Source organism: Fundulus heteroclitus, chromosome 9, assembly GCF_011125445.2.
Source record: "Fundulus heteroclitus isolate FHET01 chromosome 9, MU-UCD_Fhet_4.1, whole genome shotgun sequence".
NCBI lineage: Eukaryota > Metazoa > Chordata > Actinopteri > Cyprinodontiformes > Fundulidae > Fundulus > Fundulus heteroclitus.
Genome location: NC_046369.1, coordinates 4,280,715 through 4,301,392, shown reverse-complemented (window position 1 = coordinate 4,301,392; position 20,678 = coordinate 4,280,715). Strand labels below are relative to the sequence as shown.

Genomic DNA, 20,678 nt, shown 5'->3' with positions numbered 1-20,678 from the left:
GCAATCATTTTAGGAGACGTTTAGGTGTAATGGATTTCAGGGGTTTGCTTCTAGGATGCTTCATAAGACACTTTTTTACATTTTTCTGCAACAGTTATAGGTTAAGAAAAGACATAAAAGAATTATGAGGACTAACACTGCATATATTACTAAAATTTCTTAAAATGGTTCCTATTAAAGAATATACAGTAAGCATATACAGAGAAAAATTGAAATCTTAAAATAATTTAATTTCTTCCCCATTTAATACAGTAAATCATCTTTAGAAACACTGGATAATAAAAATCCAGAATTAATATTAAAACGCTACGATATCAGGAAATTTAGTTGTGATCTGAGACACATCAATGCATTTAAGTCTAAGGAACTGTGATCTGAAAGCCTCAGTGTTAGAACATTAGAATTTTGTCTCCAGGTACTTTGCGTTTCATACCCTAAAGTCCTGTTAAATGCGCTCAGAACTCACAGCGTAAATTAAAAAGCCCCTTCAGCTGTAGTTAGATTCACGATAGATCTGTTTCTGTTGTGTCCTAAAAGATTTCAGGAGTACGAGGAGCTTCCATCTGCTAAAAATGCGCTTGGAAAGAGGCAGTGGATCACGTTTCGATTACAAGTGAGCCTCTGTGGCAGCGGATGAAGTCAATTATATTTTTTTTCCATCATAGAAAAGCAGCTTTCAAATCTAAATTTAGGTAGAAGTGGAAGTATCACTTATGTCTGTCTCCATAAGGTATTGATGGAGCAATAACTCGGTTATGTTATGTTCTCCAACAATTACGCAGCGGGCTGAATAGGAGCAGGAAGGCAGGGGAAGGGGAGATAAAGCCGAGAAAAGGAAAAGAGGGGGGGGGGAACAGAACAGAACAGATGAGAAAGGATTAAAGCCTTGGATGTGCAAGAAAATCTGAAGGGAGGGAGGAACAGGGGGGAGGGAAGAGATGACAACCCTGTAACATGTTTTATGAATTAAAAGGCTGGAGCTCAATTTCCTTTATCTCTCCAGCCATCCCTCCCGCATATAATCCACTGCGCCCGGGGGTATGCTTACACACAGATGCTTGCAAACACACACACATGCACAACAGGTTATCTTTTTTTTCCCCCCCTTTTTTAGTTCTAACTCACCTGCTTGGTTGGTTGTAATGTTGATTGACAGCTGCTGGGCGGGATAAGGACTCTTATTGGACACTCCGTTGACTGCCTGCACAGTTTAAATACAGATGGTCAGCTATTCCACAGTAAGGACAACACAGAAAATACTCGTACATTGTTTTAATACGTTTTTATTCTGCACCTTTAAAGATTCAGATTTTGGAGCGTTGTACCCTATATACAACGCTATATATATATATATATAGATAGAGAGAGAGAGAGAGAGAGAGAGAGAGAGAGAGAGAGAGAGAGAGAGAGACAGAGAGAGAGACAGAGAGAGAGACAGAGAGAGAGACAGAGAGAGAGACAGAGAGAGAGACAGAGAGAGAGACAGAGAGAGAGACAGAGAGAGAGACAGAGAGAGACAGAGAGAGAAGACAGAGACAGAGACAGAGACAGAGACAGAGATAGAGATAGAGATAGAGAGAGAGAGAGAGAGAGAGAGAGATAGATAGATAGATAGATAGATAGATAGATAGATAGATAGATAGAGAGAGAGATAGATAGATAGATAGATAGATAGATAGATAGATAGAGAGAGAGAGAGATAGAGAGATAGATAGATAGATAGATAGAGGAGAGAGATAGAGAGAGATAGAGAGAGAGAGAGAGAGAGAGAGAGAGATAGAGAGATAGAGAGATAGAGAGAGAGAGAGAGAGAGAGAGAGAGAGAGAGATAGAGAGATGAGAGAGAGATATCAGAATCAAGTTTAATCGCCAAGTAGGTTTGCACATACAAGCAATTGACGGGGTGAGGATGGTACAGACAGAAATAAGAAGAATAAAGAAAGTAAAAGAATAAAATCGATAGAGAGAGAGAGACAGAGACAGAGACAGAGACAGAGAGAGAGAGAGACAGACACACAGAGAGAGAGAGAGAGAGAGAGATAGAGAGATAGATAGAGAGATATATATAAAGATATCTAAATATATATATAGATATATATATCTAGAAGTATATAATATTTATTAATTAGAAGATATCTCATATATATATAATAACTCTATAGATTATAATATATATATATTATATATATATATATATATATAGATATAGTATATAGTATAGTATATATAATATATCTATAAATAAACAAATTATCATTAAAGGCTTCGTTTCTCAACCCTTTTGTTCACTGAGAAGGCTCTTTCCAGTTATGCACCGCATTTATTTTTTTCTGATTTATTTATTTTAATTGTATAGGATAAAAGATACAACAAAAGTAAATATATTTTATTGTGGCAAAAATGTGCCGTTCAAATAGAAGAATGTAGACTTTTACATCCTGTGTAACAGGAGAAAGGAAAGACAAATCCAAAACCTAACTGTAGCCAAACGCCATCTGTGCCCAGATTCATTAATCAGCCACATCATTTTAGAATGCTAAAAAAAAAAATTGATTGACGTGTCTGTCTACTGTCAAAAACAATGAACAATTTTAAATCTGAGTGAAGGAACTTGTAAAATTGTCCCAAAAGCGAGTTGTTTTTGGATTTAATGTCTTATCTCGGAGACTAAAACAAGCTGACCACATTCTCAGTGTGTTTCAAAGACCGGACCAGTTGCCACGTATTGTTTGCCAAGTGTGCCGTTAATCATTCTGACAGCGAAACAAACGCTTTAGTCAGGGCAAATTAAGGTTTTAATTTATGATAATTCACTTCAGGCTCTGCTAATTTAATTTTATGTTTCTGCCTTTCCTTGACTGCAGCCTAGACTATAAACATAAACTAAAAAGCAGAAATAAGATAAAGCAAAATTTGAATTCAGGTGTTAACTTGTTTGCTGAGAGTTTTTTTTTTTTTCTTTTTTACAGTTTTATGGTGGTGGAAATTAGAACGATTTCATTCATTATTTGCAGAAAACGCTTGTTTTACATGCAACCCCCTGTTTCAGCTGTTCAATTAGCCATCACCTCTATGTGAAGAAGAGTATTCAAAAAACTATTTGCACGCTTATTTTACTCAGGAAGTCCTTAGATTTTTGCAGTTGAAATGCAGGCGACTCTAAATTGAGCTCTAAAATTGTACAGTCAAGGAGCCAGATGGCAGAGATTGAACGTTCGCCACCGTAGTGGCTTTACAGACATTACAGTGACCTTGTGAGCTGAGAGGTATAATTGCCGATTTTGCATAAAAGCCTGCAGGTCAGCAAGTATCTTTGAAGTGTCAGTATCATTGAGCATTTCAGTAAATATGTGGTAGCGATTTGCATTTAAAACAAAAGATGACAGGAACAAGACTGCCTTCAAAGTGGCTTAGCATGTAAAGACAGAACTTTTTCTGAACAAACAAATAAAACTTAAAGAATATATTACTGAACATAATTTGCTTTTCTTAGTAACCCACAGCGAGAATGCCCCCATAGACTTGCATTACCTTGCAAATCCAAGACAACACATCTGCAGGCAACCAACCTGAACGTCAAAAGTGTACGAGGTGTGAGCACGGAGCCTGCTGATCTCGACCCTTGTTGCCTTCAACGCCTCCCTGCCCGGAGCATAAAGCACGCTCTCGTCGCATGGCTGGCATGCCCGCCGCTCGCTGCTGTGGCACCGTCGGCACACGACGTTATACGACAGGTCCTCGCGGTGCCCGGTGTCGCGCGGTGAGTGCCACTCCAGGATCACTGACGTTTGATTTACCTCCGAGACCACATTGCGGGGAGCGGAGGGAACGCCTGAAAAGGGAAATTGAAAGGAAAATATAAGTGAGTGAGGACTGAAAATAAATGTTTTCAGGCTTTGGGCTTCCTCTCAATGGTCTTATCACTGGCCACTGCAAATTAGTTTATGGAAATGATTGTGTAAAATAAAATGACAGCCTGAAGCCAAAACTCAACAACTGAATGTAAGGCAAACTGTGGCACTGTAAACACTTGGGGAGAATGCTTCTCTTTCAGAAACCAGGTACTTCTAATTCATTTCATAAGGATTTTTATTGATTGAATATGTCTTATTTTTAGGGGGTACCTCCAAATTCAACCGTAAGGGGTGGTCAAAAGTGAAACACTTCTAATATTGGGAAACATACAGAAAACAATAATGTATTGTAAGGAATTTTACGTAGTTTTGTTGAAATGGCAGGACTTGTAATTTAAATAAGAGCTTTTGCCAAACATTGTAACAGTGTATGAGTGACATGCCAGATATTCCTTTATTTGATTAAAATGTGATTTTTAGGCCCTGCAAATGTTTTACCCATGATTTTAGGATACAAATAATAATATTTATACAGTTTTTTCTATCTTGACATTGATACTGGTGTGTTGCAAGTGCACAGCAAGGACTCAGTGACAGACACCCAAAAAACTGGGGGGTTGGAAAGACAGATTTCAATTGGTGTGGCCATCGCCCCTTTTACCCATCCCCCTCCCAGTGTTGTCTATTTACAGACCTTATACCACTCTTGTCACCTTTTAATTATTCTCTCAACCTGCAAATTTGGTTTGTTCATAAACAAATCAGCTGAAGTGGAGCTGTGAGTGAGGGGCGCATCAGTCCTTTCACAAAACACAAGGACAAAGCAAAAATGTTCCTTGAAGTGTATTTTAAAAGGGGATTTAAATAGGCATTAAAATTATGGATAAAGATGATGCTAACGAAAATTGGATTATTTTACATCCATTTAGACAAATTTGAAAATGCAATTACAAAAATGACAATCAACTATTATCAACTAAACGTACCAAAGCTCTAAAAGACGTGGGGACAGTTAAACAGATTTGACTCGGGAGCATCCACTGTAATGGTTCTCTTGGATCTTAAATCAGCCTTTTTTTTTAGTGTGGATCACAGTATATTGATTAACAGGCCCTGAGACGTAGTCGGTCTACCAGGTGTCGCTCTATAGTGGCTTAACTCCTATCTTTCTGGCACAACATTCAGTGTTTTTGTAAAGCAGATCATGTCAGATACTAAAGGTGCGTTCACATTAAATGTGAAAGTGTCAGGCGAAGTGACAGATTTAGAGGATATCCCTATGCAAAGGTGCAACACGAGAGCAACATGACGCACAGCAACGTGACGCAAAGCAACGTGACGCAAAGTGACGCTACATGAGGCCACAGAGGCTATTCTAGCGACACAAAACATGCGATTTTGCCGATTAAAGCAAAGCCAGAGCGACACGACACCTGCAATGGATGTGAAGCGACAGTTGTTGGAGTTGAAAACCAATCCATGAAGGACTGCGGCAGAGACGAAGTTGTTTTAATTCAACGTGGAAGACAAGCTGATAACGGCAGTCTGCAGTCGGCCTGAGCTGTATGACTCAACCAATTATTACTACCGAGACAAGTCCGGGAAGGACCTAGCCTGCAGAAGATTGAGGAGACCGGAGTGGCAGTTAAGTTAAAGCATCACTAGATGGCGCCATTGAATTTAGGGCTTGTCGCATGCTATGCAATTGTGACAGCAAGCAAAAGTGGTGACATTGTGGCACCAATGTGAACACACCTTAACAGCCTCCCGTATGGGGTACCACAGGGCTCAGTCTTAGGGCATATTCTCCTTTTTCTAAGTTTTCTATGCTTATTATATTCAGGTCTATTGTTTTTTAAGCCAATTGAATATTCAGAATCAGAAAAAGTTTATTAATCCCATGAAGTGCAATTTATTGCAGCGACCCGGCCAGACATACACAGAAAAAACAGACGAGCAGACAAGTATGTGCTACAACCTTTCAAACACAATGGTCCAAAATGCAAACAAGACACTTAACTCAAGTTTCAAGTTGTCCTCCTTGATAATCTCTTTTAGTAGTATCAAACAGTAGCTATTATTACAGCATTGTTGTGGTATTGTATTTTTATATAGGTAAGCACATCGTGGGCATTGTACATCCAGGGTCAAGTTTCTCGTATGTGTAAACATGTCTGGCCAATTGAGTTGATTCTGATTCACTGTGACAACCACTTACAGGGCAAAACTGATAAGACTGAAACCCTAATTATTAACCCTCTGCACCAAATAACTACAATCAAACAATCTCTTGGTGTGTTGGCCTCGTCTGTCAAACCAAATCTCAGATACCTAGGTATTATTTTTGATTCTGTCACGACACTGGTGTGCCACTCTCGGTGATTAATCAGAAAGAGTTTTTTTTTTTTCGGCTAAGAAATATTTATAAGCCAAAAACTCTGGTGTCAAAAGCCAAATTAGAAATACATATGCATACAATTATCGTATCCCATCTTGGGTAACAGCCTTTTTATGTGTTTGAATAAGAAAGATCTTGACCGTCAGTCGGTTCAAAATGCTGTTGCAAGACTTCCATAAACACATTTTAAGTCAAGTGGGGATAAATCTTTCAGATCTACCAGATTGGGGAATATGTTGCCTCCATCCTTGTACTGTCTTGATTCTGTTGATTCTCTTAAGAAGCAGTTGAAGAGTCATTTAATACCACTTGCTTTTAACTAGTTATACGGCGTTACATGTGTACTGTTTTTATCCTTTCTTGTTTGTCATTCTGTGTTTTATTTGTTTGTTTTTACTGTGATTTTTGACCTGTGGAAGTTGCTATATAAATAAGATTTACGTTACTTCCTCACAGGTAGGCAGAACGGGGTACAGAACAGTTCCTCTGCTAACCTTTTAAAGCGTTTAACCTCGGTCTGTTACAGAACATAATATTGTATATCTGAAAATGTTTGCAGGCTTTTGAAAATCTCTGGGTTAAGGTAAGGATTTATTATTAAAACTATGCGTTTTATTTGAAGGTGCCTTTCAAGTCCATGAAGGCCACTGAACAAGAAAAAATACAAGAGCAATAAAAGAGAAAAAATAAAACAATATAAGAACAGTTGATTAAATGCAAAAGCTATTTTTGGTTTAATAAATAATAAGATTAGACAGATTAACCAAGGCTAATGATGAGTTTTGAGATAAAATGTAAATCTGGACAAGATCAGAGTCATGGGTGTAATGTGGGAGAGAGTTTCAGAGGTGGGGTGGGTCCGCTGTACAGGAGATTTACAGTGTTAATACTAACCATGCTTATCACTAATGTAATAATCCAGAGACAACTTAAAATGTCAACTCTGTAATCATTTTGTCTCTTTCAAAACAACGTTTGTCACACCCACATTTCGAATGACCACTGCAGACGAAGGCTTTCTACCAAAACTGAATTTGGCCTCATCAAAACTCTGAACAGAGCATCTTTTTTTTCAAAAGCTAACATAACCAATTAATAAACTTATGGTTAAATCTTGCAACAGAATGCTTTAAAGAAAGCCTTGTCCTGTATTGACTGAAGGAAGAGGAGACTTTTTTTGTGTTCAGAGCCCATCAGGGATTGATCGTCAAACTGCGGAAATGGGAATCAGGGTCAAACAATTCAACAACATGGTTCTTTTTTCTTTTTCTTTTTTTATTTTTTGGAACAAATACTCTTTTGTTCAGGACCAAAGAGGAAAATAACAGATCTTCAAAAAGCAGCATCTGTAATATTATTTGGTGTCTCCATGTACTGGGTAGAAACTGATTTACACTTTAATCATAGCAAGAACGCAGATATAAAGCAGAGAAGTAGGACAGCACAAAGGAAAATTTAGAAATGTTGGAATCACAAACGGCAATATCGAAATTTTCCTCGCTATGTTTCTCAACCTTGTTTTCATCATCTTAGACACTACACTCTGTCAGGTGTGGACATCTACTGCAGTAACACTCTATTCAAGCTAATAACCAAACAGCCAATAAGATATATAAGGAGCAAGCAATCTAATGAAAAACAAATGCAGGAGTTATTGTTACAGTAACAATATCTAGACAGTAAGTATAAATCGGTAATAATTTAAGATTGAAAACCCAAGCACTGTTTGAAGGATTTGCGTTTTTGGTTCCTTAGGTTAGAGCGGAAGGCTCTGACTTAAAATGGCCCAACAGTCATTGTCTTTTAACAATCCCTCAGTCTCAGTTTTCACTCAGTGTCAAAGTACGTCTTCAAAGCACAGCCAGTTTTCACAAGGTTAAGCCTGGCGGGCTCACTTCTCCTTGACAGTGCGAACACATCACACAGAGTGTGACACAGACGAAACAAGAGCAGCTGAGATGAAATGGATGTTCTGCCTTAGCGTACGCTAAATCAAAGAGTCGTAAGATGACACTGAGACGATCCTCTGGAATGTGTCTTAGTATGTAATTCTTAAACAGGCACCCAAGGACGGGTACGCAGCAAAATCAAAGTCCAAGCAGTGGGAGATAGAAATAAATGGAAGCAGTGCCCTCATACAGTGTATTTACAGCCAGACACACATGTTAGGGCCAGGGAGAAACATGCTGACAGTAACTTTTCTTGCATGAAAAATATTTCATTCACCAAATAGCGAACAACAAAAACATTTCAAACTGCAAAGTTACTTTAAAAAGGGTTACATTCTAGCTACACTGCTGCAACAATGAAACACTTTTAGGAGAAAGACACCCTGTCTGTTTTGTCTTTTTGTGTTTATACTGCAGACTCAGAATTGAATTTGGGTGCACTTACTTTCACCCGACTGACCTGATTTTTTTCTAACTCTGAATCACTCTTCTATATTTAAGTTTAATCCTTTTGTTTTTGTAGTTTGGCTTGTTCTTTTTTTATTTTCTACTAAAAAAACACACACACACAACAACAGCTGTAACCTGATTAGTTTTTTTTGGCCTCGAATTGAAAGTATCAAAGTAATTCAAAGAGCCGTGCAGGATGATCGGCTTGACACCTAACACGCACTGACTGGCAAATTTGATTTTTTCGGTCTCCATCAAAATCATTTTAAAAAAGTGTGCTGCGAGTGTCGAGGTGAGGCTTATTCTGTGCCTTCTCTGCTGTAATAAAAGCCTGACCCACCTACAGAACATTTGACAAACAAGCTGTTTAAAACATTTCGAGTTTCCATCTGTCATGTCTTTCATGTTCGATATAATAAAAAATAAAAACATCATGGGAGTCGCTCAAATAACAACTCGTTACAACCAACTCATCGAGCTTTAAAGAAAAAAAAAAAAGATAATTTTAGACCTGTAATCTAAGTAAAGAAAACTAAAAATACAATTCATACAGACTAACCGAAATCAGACAATGTCAGTTTGGGGAAAAAAACCTAAAAAAAAAACATCTGGTCCTAAGAGAATTGGAAAACATCTGATTCTAGGTAGAGCACATTTGGGATATTCACATCAAGAATGTGCAGACAACAAATCTCCTCCAACAGAAGGATGATGACATGTTAATATTGATCAAATCCTCTTGGAATTGTTTTAGTCACCTTGTTGAATCTATGCCACAAAGGAAGCAGTTCATATGGCAGAAATAGGTGTGACCAAGTACTAGAAATTAATAAATAAGCTCACAACTGTAGTTTTCAACAGCTATAGAAGGGTGTAAAGCAGACATTTAACTGTTTACACAACTGCCAGTTTATACAAAAGACAGTGGACAATTAGTATGTAAATTATACTTTTAAAGGCTTTGCTTTATATTTTCGAGGAACTTGAATTTATGAATAGAGAGTAAGTCCCTAAAAATCACTGAACCAGAGAAGCTCTTAATATGAAGATGTATTCAGGTCACCGGGAAGTGCACAAAAACCCATGAGTGATTACATACGTTGTGGAGCAGCACACACAGTTACACACGCAGTTTCAGAGTATAAGTCCGACATGATTCATGCTTTAACCTACTTACGCTACGTCTCTGAGGAGCCGCGGTGCTGCGTTACTCAAACTCACTGCTTCGTCTTGCATTGCAGCATAGACTCTCTAAGACATACTCAACCGGAATGGAAAGCCTGAGCTGGGGTATCAACATTATTACTTACCACTCCCAAAATCCCTTCACACATATGCGTGTGTGTTTCTGCTTTCTGAATGAGGTGCATACATTTACAGGCAGAGTGATAAATCAAGGCAGACGCTGGATTTTTATTTCATTAGGAAAGATTCGACTACCGGTGGTGTCGGCTAGTATGCTCTAATATGTCGCCTACTGGGATCTGAAGCCTGGACCAGTCATCTTGACACCTAAGTGAAAGGTGTGCAGAGAGGGTAATTATGTGTGGTGACTCACTGGTACACATGTCCTCCGGTTTGTCCATGTCTCCGCGGTAATAACCATTCCGACAACCACAGAGGGTGGCGGCTTCGATGGTGGAGCGACTGTTGAGTGGACACTGCTGACATAATCCTACCCCCTGGGATGACTTAAAGGTGCCCTGGGGACAAGCTGTGAAAAGATTACATGACAAAATTTAACTTTGACCTCTGAACATTGGAGAAAAAAAAAAAGCAAATTTCAGCGTTCAAGTCACATTTGAAAACAAGAGTTTGGTAAACTTTGAAAAACGTCTAACATGGCGGTAAGAAGGTTATTAATAGGTTACATTCTGTGCTTTTGTGCATCTGTAAAAGATAAAGCAAAACACAAGTCAAAAGACGACTCTCCCTGTAGCTCTACGCTTCTCCAGGAGTGAATGCTGCTTGTCGGGACTTTGAAGCAATCAACTGGTTCCCTTATATAGGACATTTTTGACCAATCTGTATAATATGATTGATTTTGACTTTGTAAAGTGCCTCAAGATGACATGTTTCATGAATTGCCGCTATATAAATAAACTTTAATTGAATTGAATTGAAAATAAGGCTTTCAATCTTAAGAGCACTGTACAAGCAGTTAAACATGGTGATGGTAGCATCATGCTGTGGATCTGTTTCCTGGGCATCCTGCCAGTGGTGCAGGTCAAACAATAAAGTTCACCTCAAATAAACATACAGTTAAAGTTTGGAAACATTTGATGTTTAAACAGGATTATAAGTGCATATACATATCCAAACTGGTTTTAGAATAAATAATGTGAGCTAACCTAATTTAACATTTGGAGACTGTGATTAAAACCTTTATCCACGACAGGAAGCAACCCATTTAAATGAGCTCTAACTTTTCTGATAAGGCAAGTGGTGAATTATCGAGCCAAACATATGTCAGGACCTTATTAATGGTGACAAAATGTGTTTTATTTCTCTTCAATGCTCTTCAAATCTCTTCAAATATTGGTGGGGTGTATTTATGTATTTGAACATGCTCAGATAATTCTGACCCTGGGTGGATTTGATAAAATCCAAAATAAACGTAAACTCGACAGGACATTAAAATGATTCCAAAAAAAGGAAAAAACAAAGCAACTGGACTTGTTTTCCGTAGTTGAAGACGCGTCGCTTCCTCTCCAGGAAGCTTTCTCAATTCAAAAAGTGAAAGAAAGCTTCCTGGAGAGGAAGCGAAACGTCTTCAACTACGGAAAACAAGTCCAGTTGCTTTGTTTTTTACGTTTTTAGGAATGACCATGACCTGGATGACTGAGAATCTTCACCGACATTAAAATGACATTAAGATGACATTCAGGCACATGAATGTATGTTAACTCCTGACCAGTCGCTAGTATTTGTGTTGCGATGAGTAAAGTTTCTTACACTTTGCAAAATAGTGGAGTGACATAATAATATTAATATTGGGAGAAAAGTGTTTACTGTGATGTGTGAATAAACTGTTTTATGTAACTCTTACTTATCCACCAGGCCACCCTGCCTGGTTCTTTCACCAACATTAGTAGGTATCAGACTGATTTGTTTAGAAATAGGCAGAAATTAGATTTTGTTTTCATCTTTCAGTTAATATATTGCTTGTCAAAGTTCCTTGCGATTTCTGAAAATTACCAAATATAAATAACCAAGCCATTTCCAAATATAGTTAAATGTTATCAACAGTGTATAAACCTAACCAAACCACCATTCAATGTAAATGCAACAAAAACAACCAAACATGTTGACACAAGGTCCCTTGGATTGTTCAAACGTTCAAATCTAGTATTACATTATTTCTCTCCTTTATCTTGGCTAAAGACCCTCAGATGGACAGGAAAATCCGGACCAATATATTTGTTTTGAAAATGTGACAAATTTGAGAACTCACTTGCTCTTTGGTTGTAATTCTTTAATTCCTTTCTGAAATTTCAATGCGTTACCTCCTCTTACAATAACTTCAGGCTTTTTATACCATATGCTTGAAAAAAAAAACCAGACCAAAAACTGTTTGATCATGATGAAATGAGATTATATACACCAGGCCTCCATCCTGATAATGTTTTGATGGTCCTCCATCCATCCATCCATCCATCCATCCATCCATCCATCCATCCATCCATCCATCCATCCATCCATCCATCCATCCATCCATTTTCTAACACGCCTGTCCCTTGTGGGGTCGCGAGGGGTGCTGGTGCCTATCTCCAGCTATCAATGGGCGAGAGGCGGGGTACACCCTGGACAGGTCGCCAGTCTATCGCAGGACAATACAGAGAAAAACAGTACAAACGACCATCCACACACACAGTCACATCTAAGGAGATTTTAGAGAGGCGTGACAGTCATGTTTTTGGACTGTGGGAGGAAGCCAGAGTACCCAGAGAGAACATGCAGAAAGACCCAGGACCTTCTTGCTGCAAGGCAACAGCGCTACCCACTGTGCAGCCCGTTTTGATGGTCCTTTGTGTGGATAAATATAGCCCCAGCGCCAGGCGTGGTTAGCTGGTATAAACAGATGTAGCGCCATCTAGCGACAGTATCGCAGAATAATATCATAATGCCGGTTTGCTTAATTAATAAATCAAAATTAAATAATGCCAGACCGAGCCTGACCCTCTGCAATACTTTGCAGTAAAAGCGGCAGCTCAGTGTAATCGAAGACCAACCGTTAATAATTAAATAAACCGATCTTACAGCAATTTTAAGAGCCTCATATCAGAACATTTACTCACATCAATCATCTCCGCGGTAACAGGCCTAGCGTCTGCTTCAGTGAACACTAACGTTCAAACTGTATTCTCAGCGCCATTCAAATCTTTTCCCTCTTAGAATCATATATTTTATTGTGTTATTTTTCCCCACTAGATCTTGGAACATTCCTTATTGTTTTGCTGCAAGATACTCAAAGCCATTAGCCGCTTCCTTGTTTTAACCCCTGCTGCGCATGCGCAGTACGTACTTCAATTAAAATCTTAAATACAGACGAAAGGCTTTATTTATTAACAAATTGAGCAAAAAAACAAAGCATAAAACATCAAAAATAACAACCAATACGCCATCAGGATGTGATAATCTTTCATAAAAACTTTGCATGCAACCAGAATGAGCTACTGACGTATACAATTCAAAAAAAGTAAAATACCATGGCTATGCACCTTTAAGGCACAATAGCAGGCTGCATATTTGATACATTTCCAAATTGTTTTAGTTCTGAAGTGAAGGTACAAAAAACCAATGCAGTTACAGACAGAAAATCAAAAAAGCTGCATTTGCTGCTGTGTCCAAGGCATGTCCAGAAAGGGCCTGGCATATAGCCACAGGTCCCACCCACCCGGCAATCAATGTTCCCCCAAATTTTCCGTGTGTCTGAGCATTCACTGGACCTCTGTGAGCAACATTTCACCCTGAGGCTACATTATGCCTGTCCAAAACCTGAGATTATAACAAGTTACATGGCTTACTAAAATAATCAAATTACAGCAATACTTTCTTTTAGATTACTTCATTTAGATACAACTGATTTAACCCATTACATGAAAAAGACCAAAATCTTGAATTTTTTTTTTTTTTTAATGAGCTGTATAATATGTTTTATGTCAGAGTAGGGATCCTGCTAAGGAAGAACTGAGAGACTTGTACATCTTTCAGAGTTAAATTTTTATTACCAAATAAATTATTTATATTTTGTGCAATGAGATTAAGCGCAAGCATGTGGTGCTGTGCAGCCTCGCTTCTGTCAGTCTGCTCCAGGGCAGCTGTGGCTACAATGTAGCCCACCACCGTCAGGGTGTGAATGTGTGCGTGAATGGATGAATGACTAACCAGTGGAAAGCGCTTTGTGATCGCCGGACTTGATAAAGCACTATACAATTACAGGCCATTTATATATATTTATATATATAGCTGTAGTCCTCACGCATACACTCTCTGCCCCACCCGTCAATCAGCACCTGGTGCACAGAGTGGGACAGAGGAATTTCAAAATGGTACAAAATAACTTGGTTTATCATAGTTTTCCCTACAGTTGATCATTGTTTTCTTTATCATTGTCTATTCGCATACGACTCTAGGAATATCTCCCTACCACATTCATGTCAATGCACAGTATTTCATTTCATCATGTAAACTGACTGCTACCTGCATTTTTGACTTGAACATCAATTTACTTGAACATTTAACTTTTTGCTAATGACTACACACTTTTCAACCTCTCTGGGAGTGTTTCCATTCACGCAATTGAGGAGCAATTTACATTATCTGTAAATTGGCTGCTGTCTTTTTAGACACAAGCATTTAAATCTGTCAAATGCTGAGGACAAGTTGCACGCTATTAGCTTCTCAGGAAGGGTCGGCTGTACGTTCAACTATTTGAAATGAAATCTGTGAAATCTGTGTTAATTTTGGTCTGGTGTGTCACCAAAATATTATTATGGTTACATAATGACAAAGATTCTTGATGTGTCAGCACAGCCTGACAATCCTGTTTTATTTAGCTGTTAGCTACACAATGCTCTTTGTCACCATTCAGTGAAACCAAACACAAAGTGATTTACCCATTTAGAAATAATAAACATCTTTTGACAGCCTGAAAAGTCGTGACATATACCTGCTCTCCATCCATCTTCAGCTATACAATTGTGCAATAATATAAGGGAATTTCAGACACAAACAGCATTAAGTTTTCCTCAGTTTTGTGTTCTGTTCCTAGATGGATGCCTCATGAGTTTTGATCCATAGGGAGGAACATTATCTGACTTCACTTTACCCAGAGACTTGAGCAGAACCTAGAATATTAACTTCTTATTCAGTTTGCGTACATAATGTTTTATTACATACTCTCTGCAGTCCACTAGGAATCAGACAAATCTTGAGGAGAACACTTTGGTGGCCTGAACATTTCTGTGACACTCACAGCAGACAGGAAGGGAAGAAAAAATGTGTAGAAGATAAATTATGGAAAACACTTAAAAGCATTGCTATATGCAGCATGTGAAAAGGAGCTTCCATTTAAAGCTACCAAATCCCTTCAGCATTCTAAAAGTGTCTGGAAGTGAGAAAATCTTTACAGAGGAACTTTGTGTCCACACTAACACATGGACGAGAAAAATAATAGGGAGAAATCACATTCTTTCCAACAGCGTAAAGTTCATTAATGTGTATAAACTACCACAACCCGAGTCAAAGTTCACAAATCCCCCTTCAGAAATGCTTGTTATGCATGCATAATCCCACTTCCTCAGATGGACTGTCACAAATGCTGTTACATTTTTAATCTTGCACATGCATATTCAATTGCAAACTCTTGGCCGAACATGTTGCTGTGAAACTGAAACATGGTCATTTACAAGAAGATTTCATCTGCAAACTTGACACTTGTTCTTTGAAATGTACGTAACTATATTTATTGGAAACAACGCTGCTTACAGTAGCACATTAGAAAACACAAACATATGAGCCTAAAGTGTTTCATCAAAGTATTAACACACACTTTGTTCCTTTTAATGGGATGGTATGTGCTAGACTGACACAAAGTAGCACATACTGGGGATGTGGGATAAAGGATACACTGTTTTCATTTTATTCTATAATCAAGATTCACGCTAGGTACAATCACCTTTCCTAGCTGTTACATTGACAGGTTGTTGTTGTTGTTTAGCTCTCTGACAGTATTGCAAATCTACAGAATGACTTTTTTTTTTTCCTATTCGTCTTTGCAAAATAGCTCAACTTCAGTCAGATTTGATGGAGAGCATTTTTGAACCCCAACTTTTCAATTTGTGTCACGCATTTACATGGCCTAATTGGAATTACTTGTAAGTCTGGACTTTAACTGGACCGTTGTCGCATGTGACATTTTCTATTGTAGGTCTGGCAACCATATTTTGGGTGATTATACTGTTTATCACCCAATGTAAGCTCTCAAACCTTTTGCAGGCTCCATCCATCCTTCAGTTCCACCAGCCTCCCACTCCCTGCTGAAGAATAGTTTCCCCACAGCATGATGGTGCCACCACCTTGCGCTACAGTGGGGATTGTGTTTGCACATGAGTAAAAAGGTTTAAATAGGATTTTGTCTTACCAGAACACCTTCTACCAAGTTTGGACTGTCCCCTAGATGACTTTGGGGAAACTGCAAAAAGGACATTCAATGGCTTTATATCTACAAAGACGTTTTGTCTTGCTACTATGATTCTCTTGCTACTCTGTTGCGAATGCTTGGTGTTAGAGAGGGGAACTTACAAAGAGGTCAAATTGATAGATCTTACATGACAGATGGAAGATCTTCAGTCTTTCATATGTTCAGAAATACATGGGACCCAGAAAACAAAAGAATGTCAAGCAAGAACAAAATACATCAGACATGAGAAGGCGAGAGTCAGTGAAATAAAAGTATAAAAAACAAACATACAAAACAATGTTTGTGAGAAGAAACACAATTATCTTCTGTTTTTATTCCTTGCACACAGCGCTATTATAGAGTGCCTCCTCTGAACAACTTGTATTGTCATTTCTTGGTTTTGCTGATGCTTTTGTTTTTGGAAGATTTTTAACAGAGGAACATATTCGCTGGGGTCTGATTTTACATCCTGTTTTGTTGTGCCTGAGCCACCCAGAGCGCTATGAAACTACACAAATTTCAGCAATAAAATACTCATACGCCTTGAACATTTTCACATTTTCTTTGCTTTAAAACCACAACATACTATTGCTTTTACTGGGATTATATGCAATAAAAAAGGTAAAACATAACTGTGAAGTGGAAGGAGTATGACGTATTTGGCCTAAAGCTTGGTGATATGGACAAGAACTTGATCACAGTATTTTTTTTCTGTACTAAACAGTTTAAATAATTTTCACGATACAGTTTTAATTTTCCAATCCAGTTTCTAAGATACCATCCGTTTAAGAAATCAAACAACTTTGCTTATAACTCACATCTTTTCTCCATTGCCATAAATGAAATACACAAAATTCCTTAAGCAAATACGGGACATTATAGATTAACTAATAAAAAATGCTTGTATTTAACTAGCAGTATGCGTTAAACCCATTTTGACCACTGTTTCAGACTGCAAAAATCTGTTTCAGTGTGTTTGTGTATTTTCAGCTGCTCCCACATGCAGGCATCGCCACAGCAAGTTATTACTACTAACACAGACTGGGCAGAGCTTTTACACCAGATGCCCTTCCTGACCAGGATTCAAACCCCGGTACCTCCGGTATCAGAGATGCAGACTTATCCCGCTACTCTAGGAAGGGAGTGCAAAATATGATTCAGTACAGGCTTAAACTAATGCAATTCAAGTTTACAGATCTTCTTCTCCATCTAGTAAGCATACTTAACCATGACTGGCACCTAAAACGTTCCGATAGGCTGCAGTGATTGTCTACTTTATTGAATTTCAAATGCCTTCATCATTGTATTGTCATTTTCGGTTTCTTAATAAAATACTGTAGTTGTTTTATCACTTGGGTCTAATTGGTCTCCCCTGAGTCGTAACATAACCACCTTCTGCTGCTGTTACAGCTGCAGATCTTTTGGGATAAAACCCTACCAGTGTTGCAAATCTATTACATTCAATTCAATTTTATTTACATAGCGCCAATTCATGATACATGTCATCTCAAGGCACTTTCCAAAGTCAAATTCAATCAAATACAGATTGGTCAAAAAGATTCCTATCTAAGGAAACCCAGCAGGCTGCATCAGGTCTTGACAAGCTACATTTACTACTCCAGAAAGAGCATAAGGCAAGGCAAGGCAAATTTATTTATATAGCACAATTCAGTACAGAGACAATGCAAAGTGCTTCACATGATTAAAATATAGGAAAATAAAACCGAATAAAAGCAAGTAGGAATAAAATGTAGAAACAAATTAGAACATTAAAAACAGTTGGACTAAAAAAGTTGAACTAATGATGTTTCAGTAAAAACAGTTTAACTAGAACAGTCAAAGCAATCCTAAACAAATGTGTTTTTAATCTTGATTTAAAGGAACTCAGACTTTCCACACTTTTACAGTTTTCTGGAAATTTGTTCCAGATCAGTGAAACATAGGAACTAAATGCTGCTTCTCCGTGTTTAGCATAGAACCACAGTGGACAGTCATCTGCATTTCATGATGCTTTTGCAGCAATCCCTCATACACATCTACACACTGCAATTTTTGCCCATTCCAGCTTGCGCTTAGTCAGAGTGGTTGTAGAGCATCTATGGTCCTCAGTTTTTAAGTCACAGATTGGACCTTTGACTGGGCCATTCTTACATATGAGAATGCATGGATCTAAAAGGGTGATATACTGAATATGGTGCTCTTTTTTTTTTTTGCCATGTCATTTAGCTTGATGGCCCAAAAGTTCAACTTTGATCTAATCTGACCAAAGCACCATCTGCCACATGTTTCCTGTGTCCCCCACGCGTTCTTTGGGCGCTCTGTAATTTTGTGTGTCTTTTGTTCCCTTTCCTTGGAAAGGCAGATAAACATCTGGCTTGTCAAGGTCATTTATTCAACAACCTTGCTCATACACGTGAGGTGTGTCGCCATGGCAACAGGTCTTGCTCCCTCTCTTTATCATTTACCTCTTGATACCTCTCTGTACAGCTATCTGTGTGTGTGTGTCCAAATGTGGACACGTCAAGCTAGTGAAACCCCAAGTGCAAAGCGTGTGAGCTCAGATTGAAAGAGTTTGTGCACACATTTGTAAGATAAGAAATTCCTTCATTGTCCCACTATGGGGAAATTAGGGTGTGACTGTGGCAAAGACACAGAGTTACACACAGTTTATAGTAATGAAAGAAGAAGAAAAAACAACAAGCTAGTCTAATCTGAAATTAGTTCTAAAGAACGCCATGAATAAAAAGTAAAAACCAGAGTAAATATATCCCAATTATTGATAATATGGCAAAAATAAGAGAATATTCAAGTTTACCAGTTAAAACTCCAGCCTACTAACAGAATGTAAGATAATATATCATGCAATATGCAGGATAGTACAGCATGGAATTACAAAAATGCATAGTCTACAGTGATTCTTCAGTGTCAGAAAATCTAAATTGGATTAGTTTACGTCCGCCTTTTGGTAACTTCACTTTATTCTCAACCAGTCTAACCAGGGAGAAGGTCTGCAAATGATGGCACTTTCGCACATACGTTGCGGACAGATACAGTTTTGGTGGTCTGGGACCCAAAGGATTTTCAAAACATTCTAATACAGTCTTCATTCTTCACCAAAAGCAAATAAAAATGCTCACAGGAAACAAAAAAATGGCTAATAACATATTTGATTCTGCCCAGTTCTGGCCAAATCACAACAATGCCCATTGGATTAGTATTATAACAGGACCTTCAGAGTTCAGCAAATATAATGGGGAATTAAAGGGGGGATTTTTACATGGCGCATTCGCACTGAATTAAAAACACAGACAATCTCCGTAATTATGACAAATCACCTGTGGTCCATAGGTAAAACCAATCCCGTGTGAATAGGGCTTTAGTCATAGCTACAAATCCTGTAAACATTGCAACACCTTTTATCAGTTGATAAACAAGTATGCTTGTATTAAAATTTAACATTAGATGGTAAATGGTCTAAAACTTTCTTTCTAATTTGTCGGTATGACTATAATTCTAGTCATACAGACCCCTCACAGCGCTTTAATATGCTGGTTGGTGGGCGACTTGTTCTGCAGTGCCTGGCCTAGGGGCACATTGACATTGTGACAGGAGGATGTTGGAATCAAACTATTGGATGACAAGATGACCACTTGGGTTTAAACTTGTTATATGTTATTGCCTACCGATCTTTATATCGTGCATGTTTTTGAGAGTGATTGGGTGAATGTGGCTCTAGTGTAAAGTGCTTTAACTAGAAAATCTAAAGTTCAGCCCATCTACTGACTGAACCAGTCTCCAAAAAAACTGAACATTTAAAAATAAGCTGCTAAATAAGTACATTAGGAAGCTAGAGGGAGATGAAGGGTTAAAACAAGCAGAAAAAATATCTTCTGCTTACATCTAGCTCTGCAAGCTGTGTATGCACACACATGGCATATGCATATTCAAACTGTGCTGTGCCGTGTGTGTTAAAAACTGCCTAAATATTCATGTACACACTATTTTTGCTTTACAAGAATAAATACAAAAACTCAGATTTAAATATGCACACACATGTGTTTGATCAGGAGCCAGCTGCACCGCATGGTTTGCACAATATGTGGATTTGGTGCAAAAAAAACAAAAAAAAACAACACAAAACTAATCTCTGTGCCCTGACGTGCTCAAACCCTCACAAAAAAATGACCATCTGTTCCAGTAGTGAGTCCAGCTTCCTGCCAAGCTGATATCAGCTGATTGGCAAAGGGAGCGAACCAAAAAGACGCCAGCTTGGGGAAGACAGAGAAGACAAACACTGTCCCACGACACCGTAGATCACTTTTTCAGCAACAAGAGCATCAAGC

The 20,678-nt window shown here is 38.3% G+C and overlaps 1 protein-coding gene across 1 annotated transcript in view; it reads right to left on the bottom strand.

Annotated features, from left to right (window-relative positions):
- Positions 1 to 20,678, bottom strand: part of LOC105936962 (ephrin type-B receptor 1) — a 131,775-nt gene that overhangs the window by 44,805 nt on the left and 66,292 nt on the right. The window contains exons 6-8 of the mRNA XM_012878041.3: positions 10,210 to 10,365; positions 3,570 to 3,832; positions 1,126 to 1,201 (exon numbers count right to left, since the gene is read on the bottom strand). Of these exons, the coding sequence (XP_012733495.2) occupies positions 1,126 to 1,201; positions 3,570 to 3,832; positions 10,210 to 10,365 (495 nt within the window). The remainder of the gene's footprint in view (positions 1 to 1,125; positions 1,202 to 3,569; positions 3,833 to 10,209; positions 10,366 to 20,678) is intronic.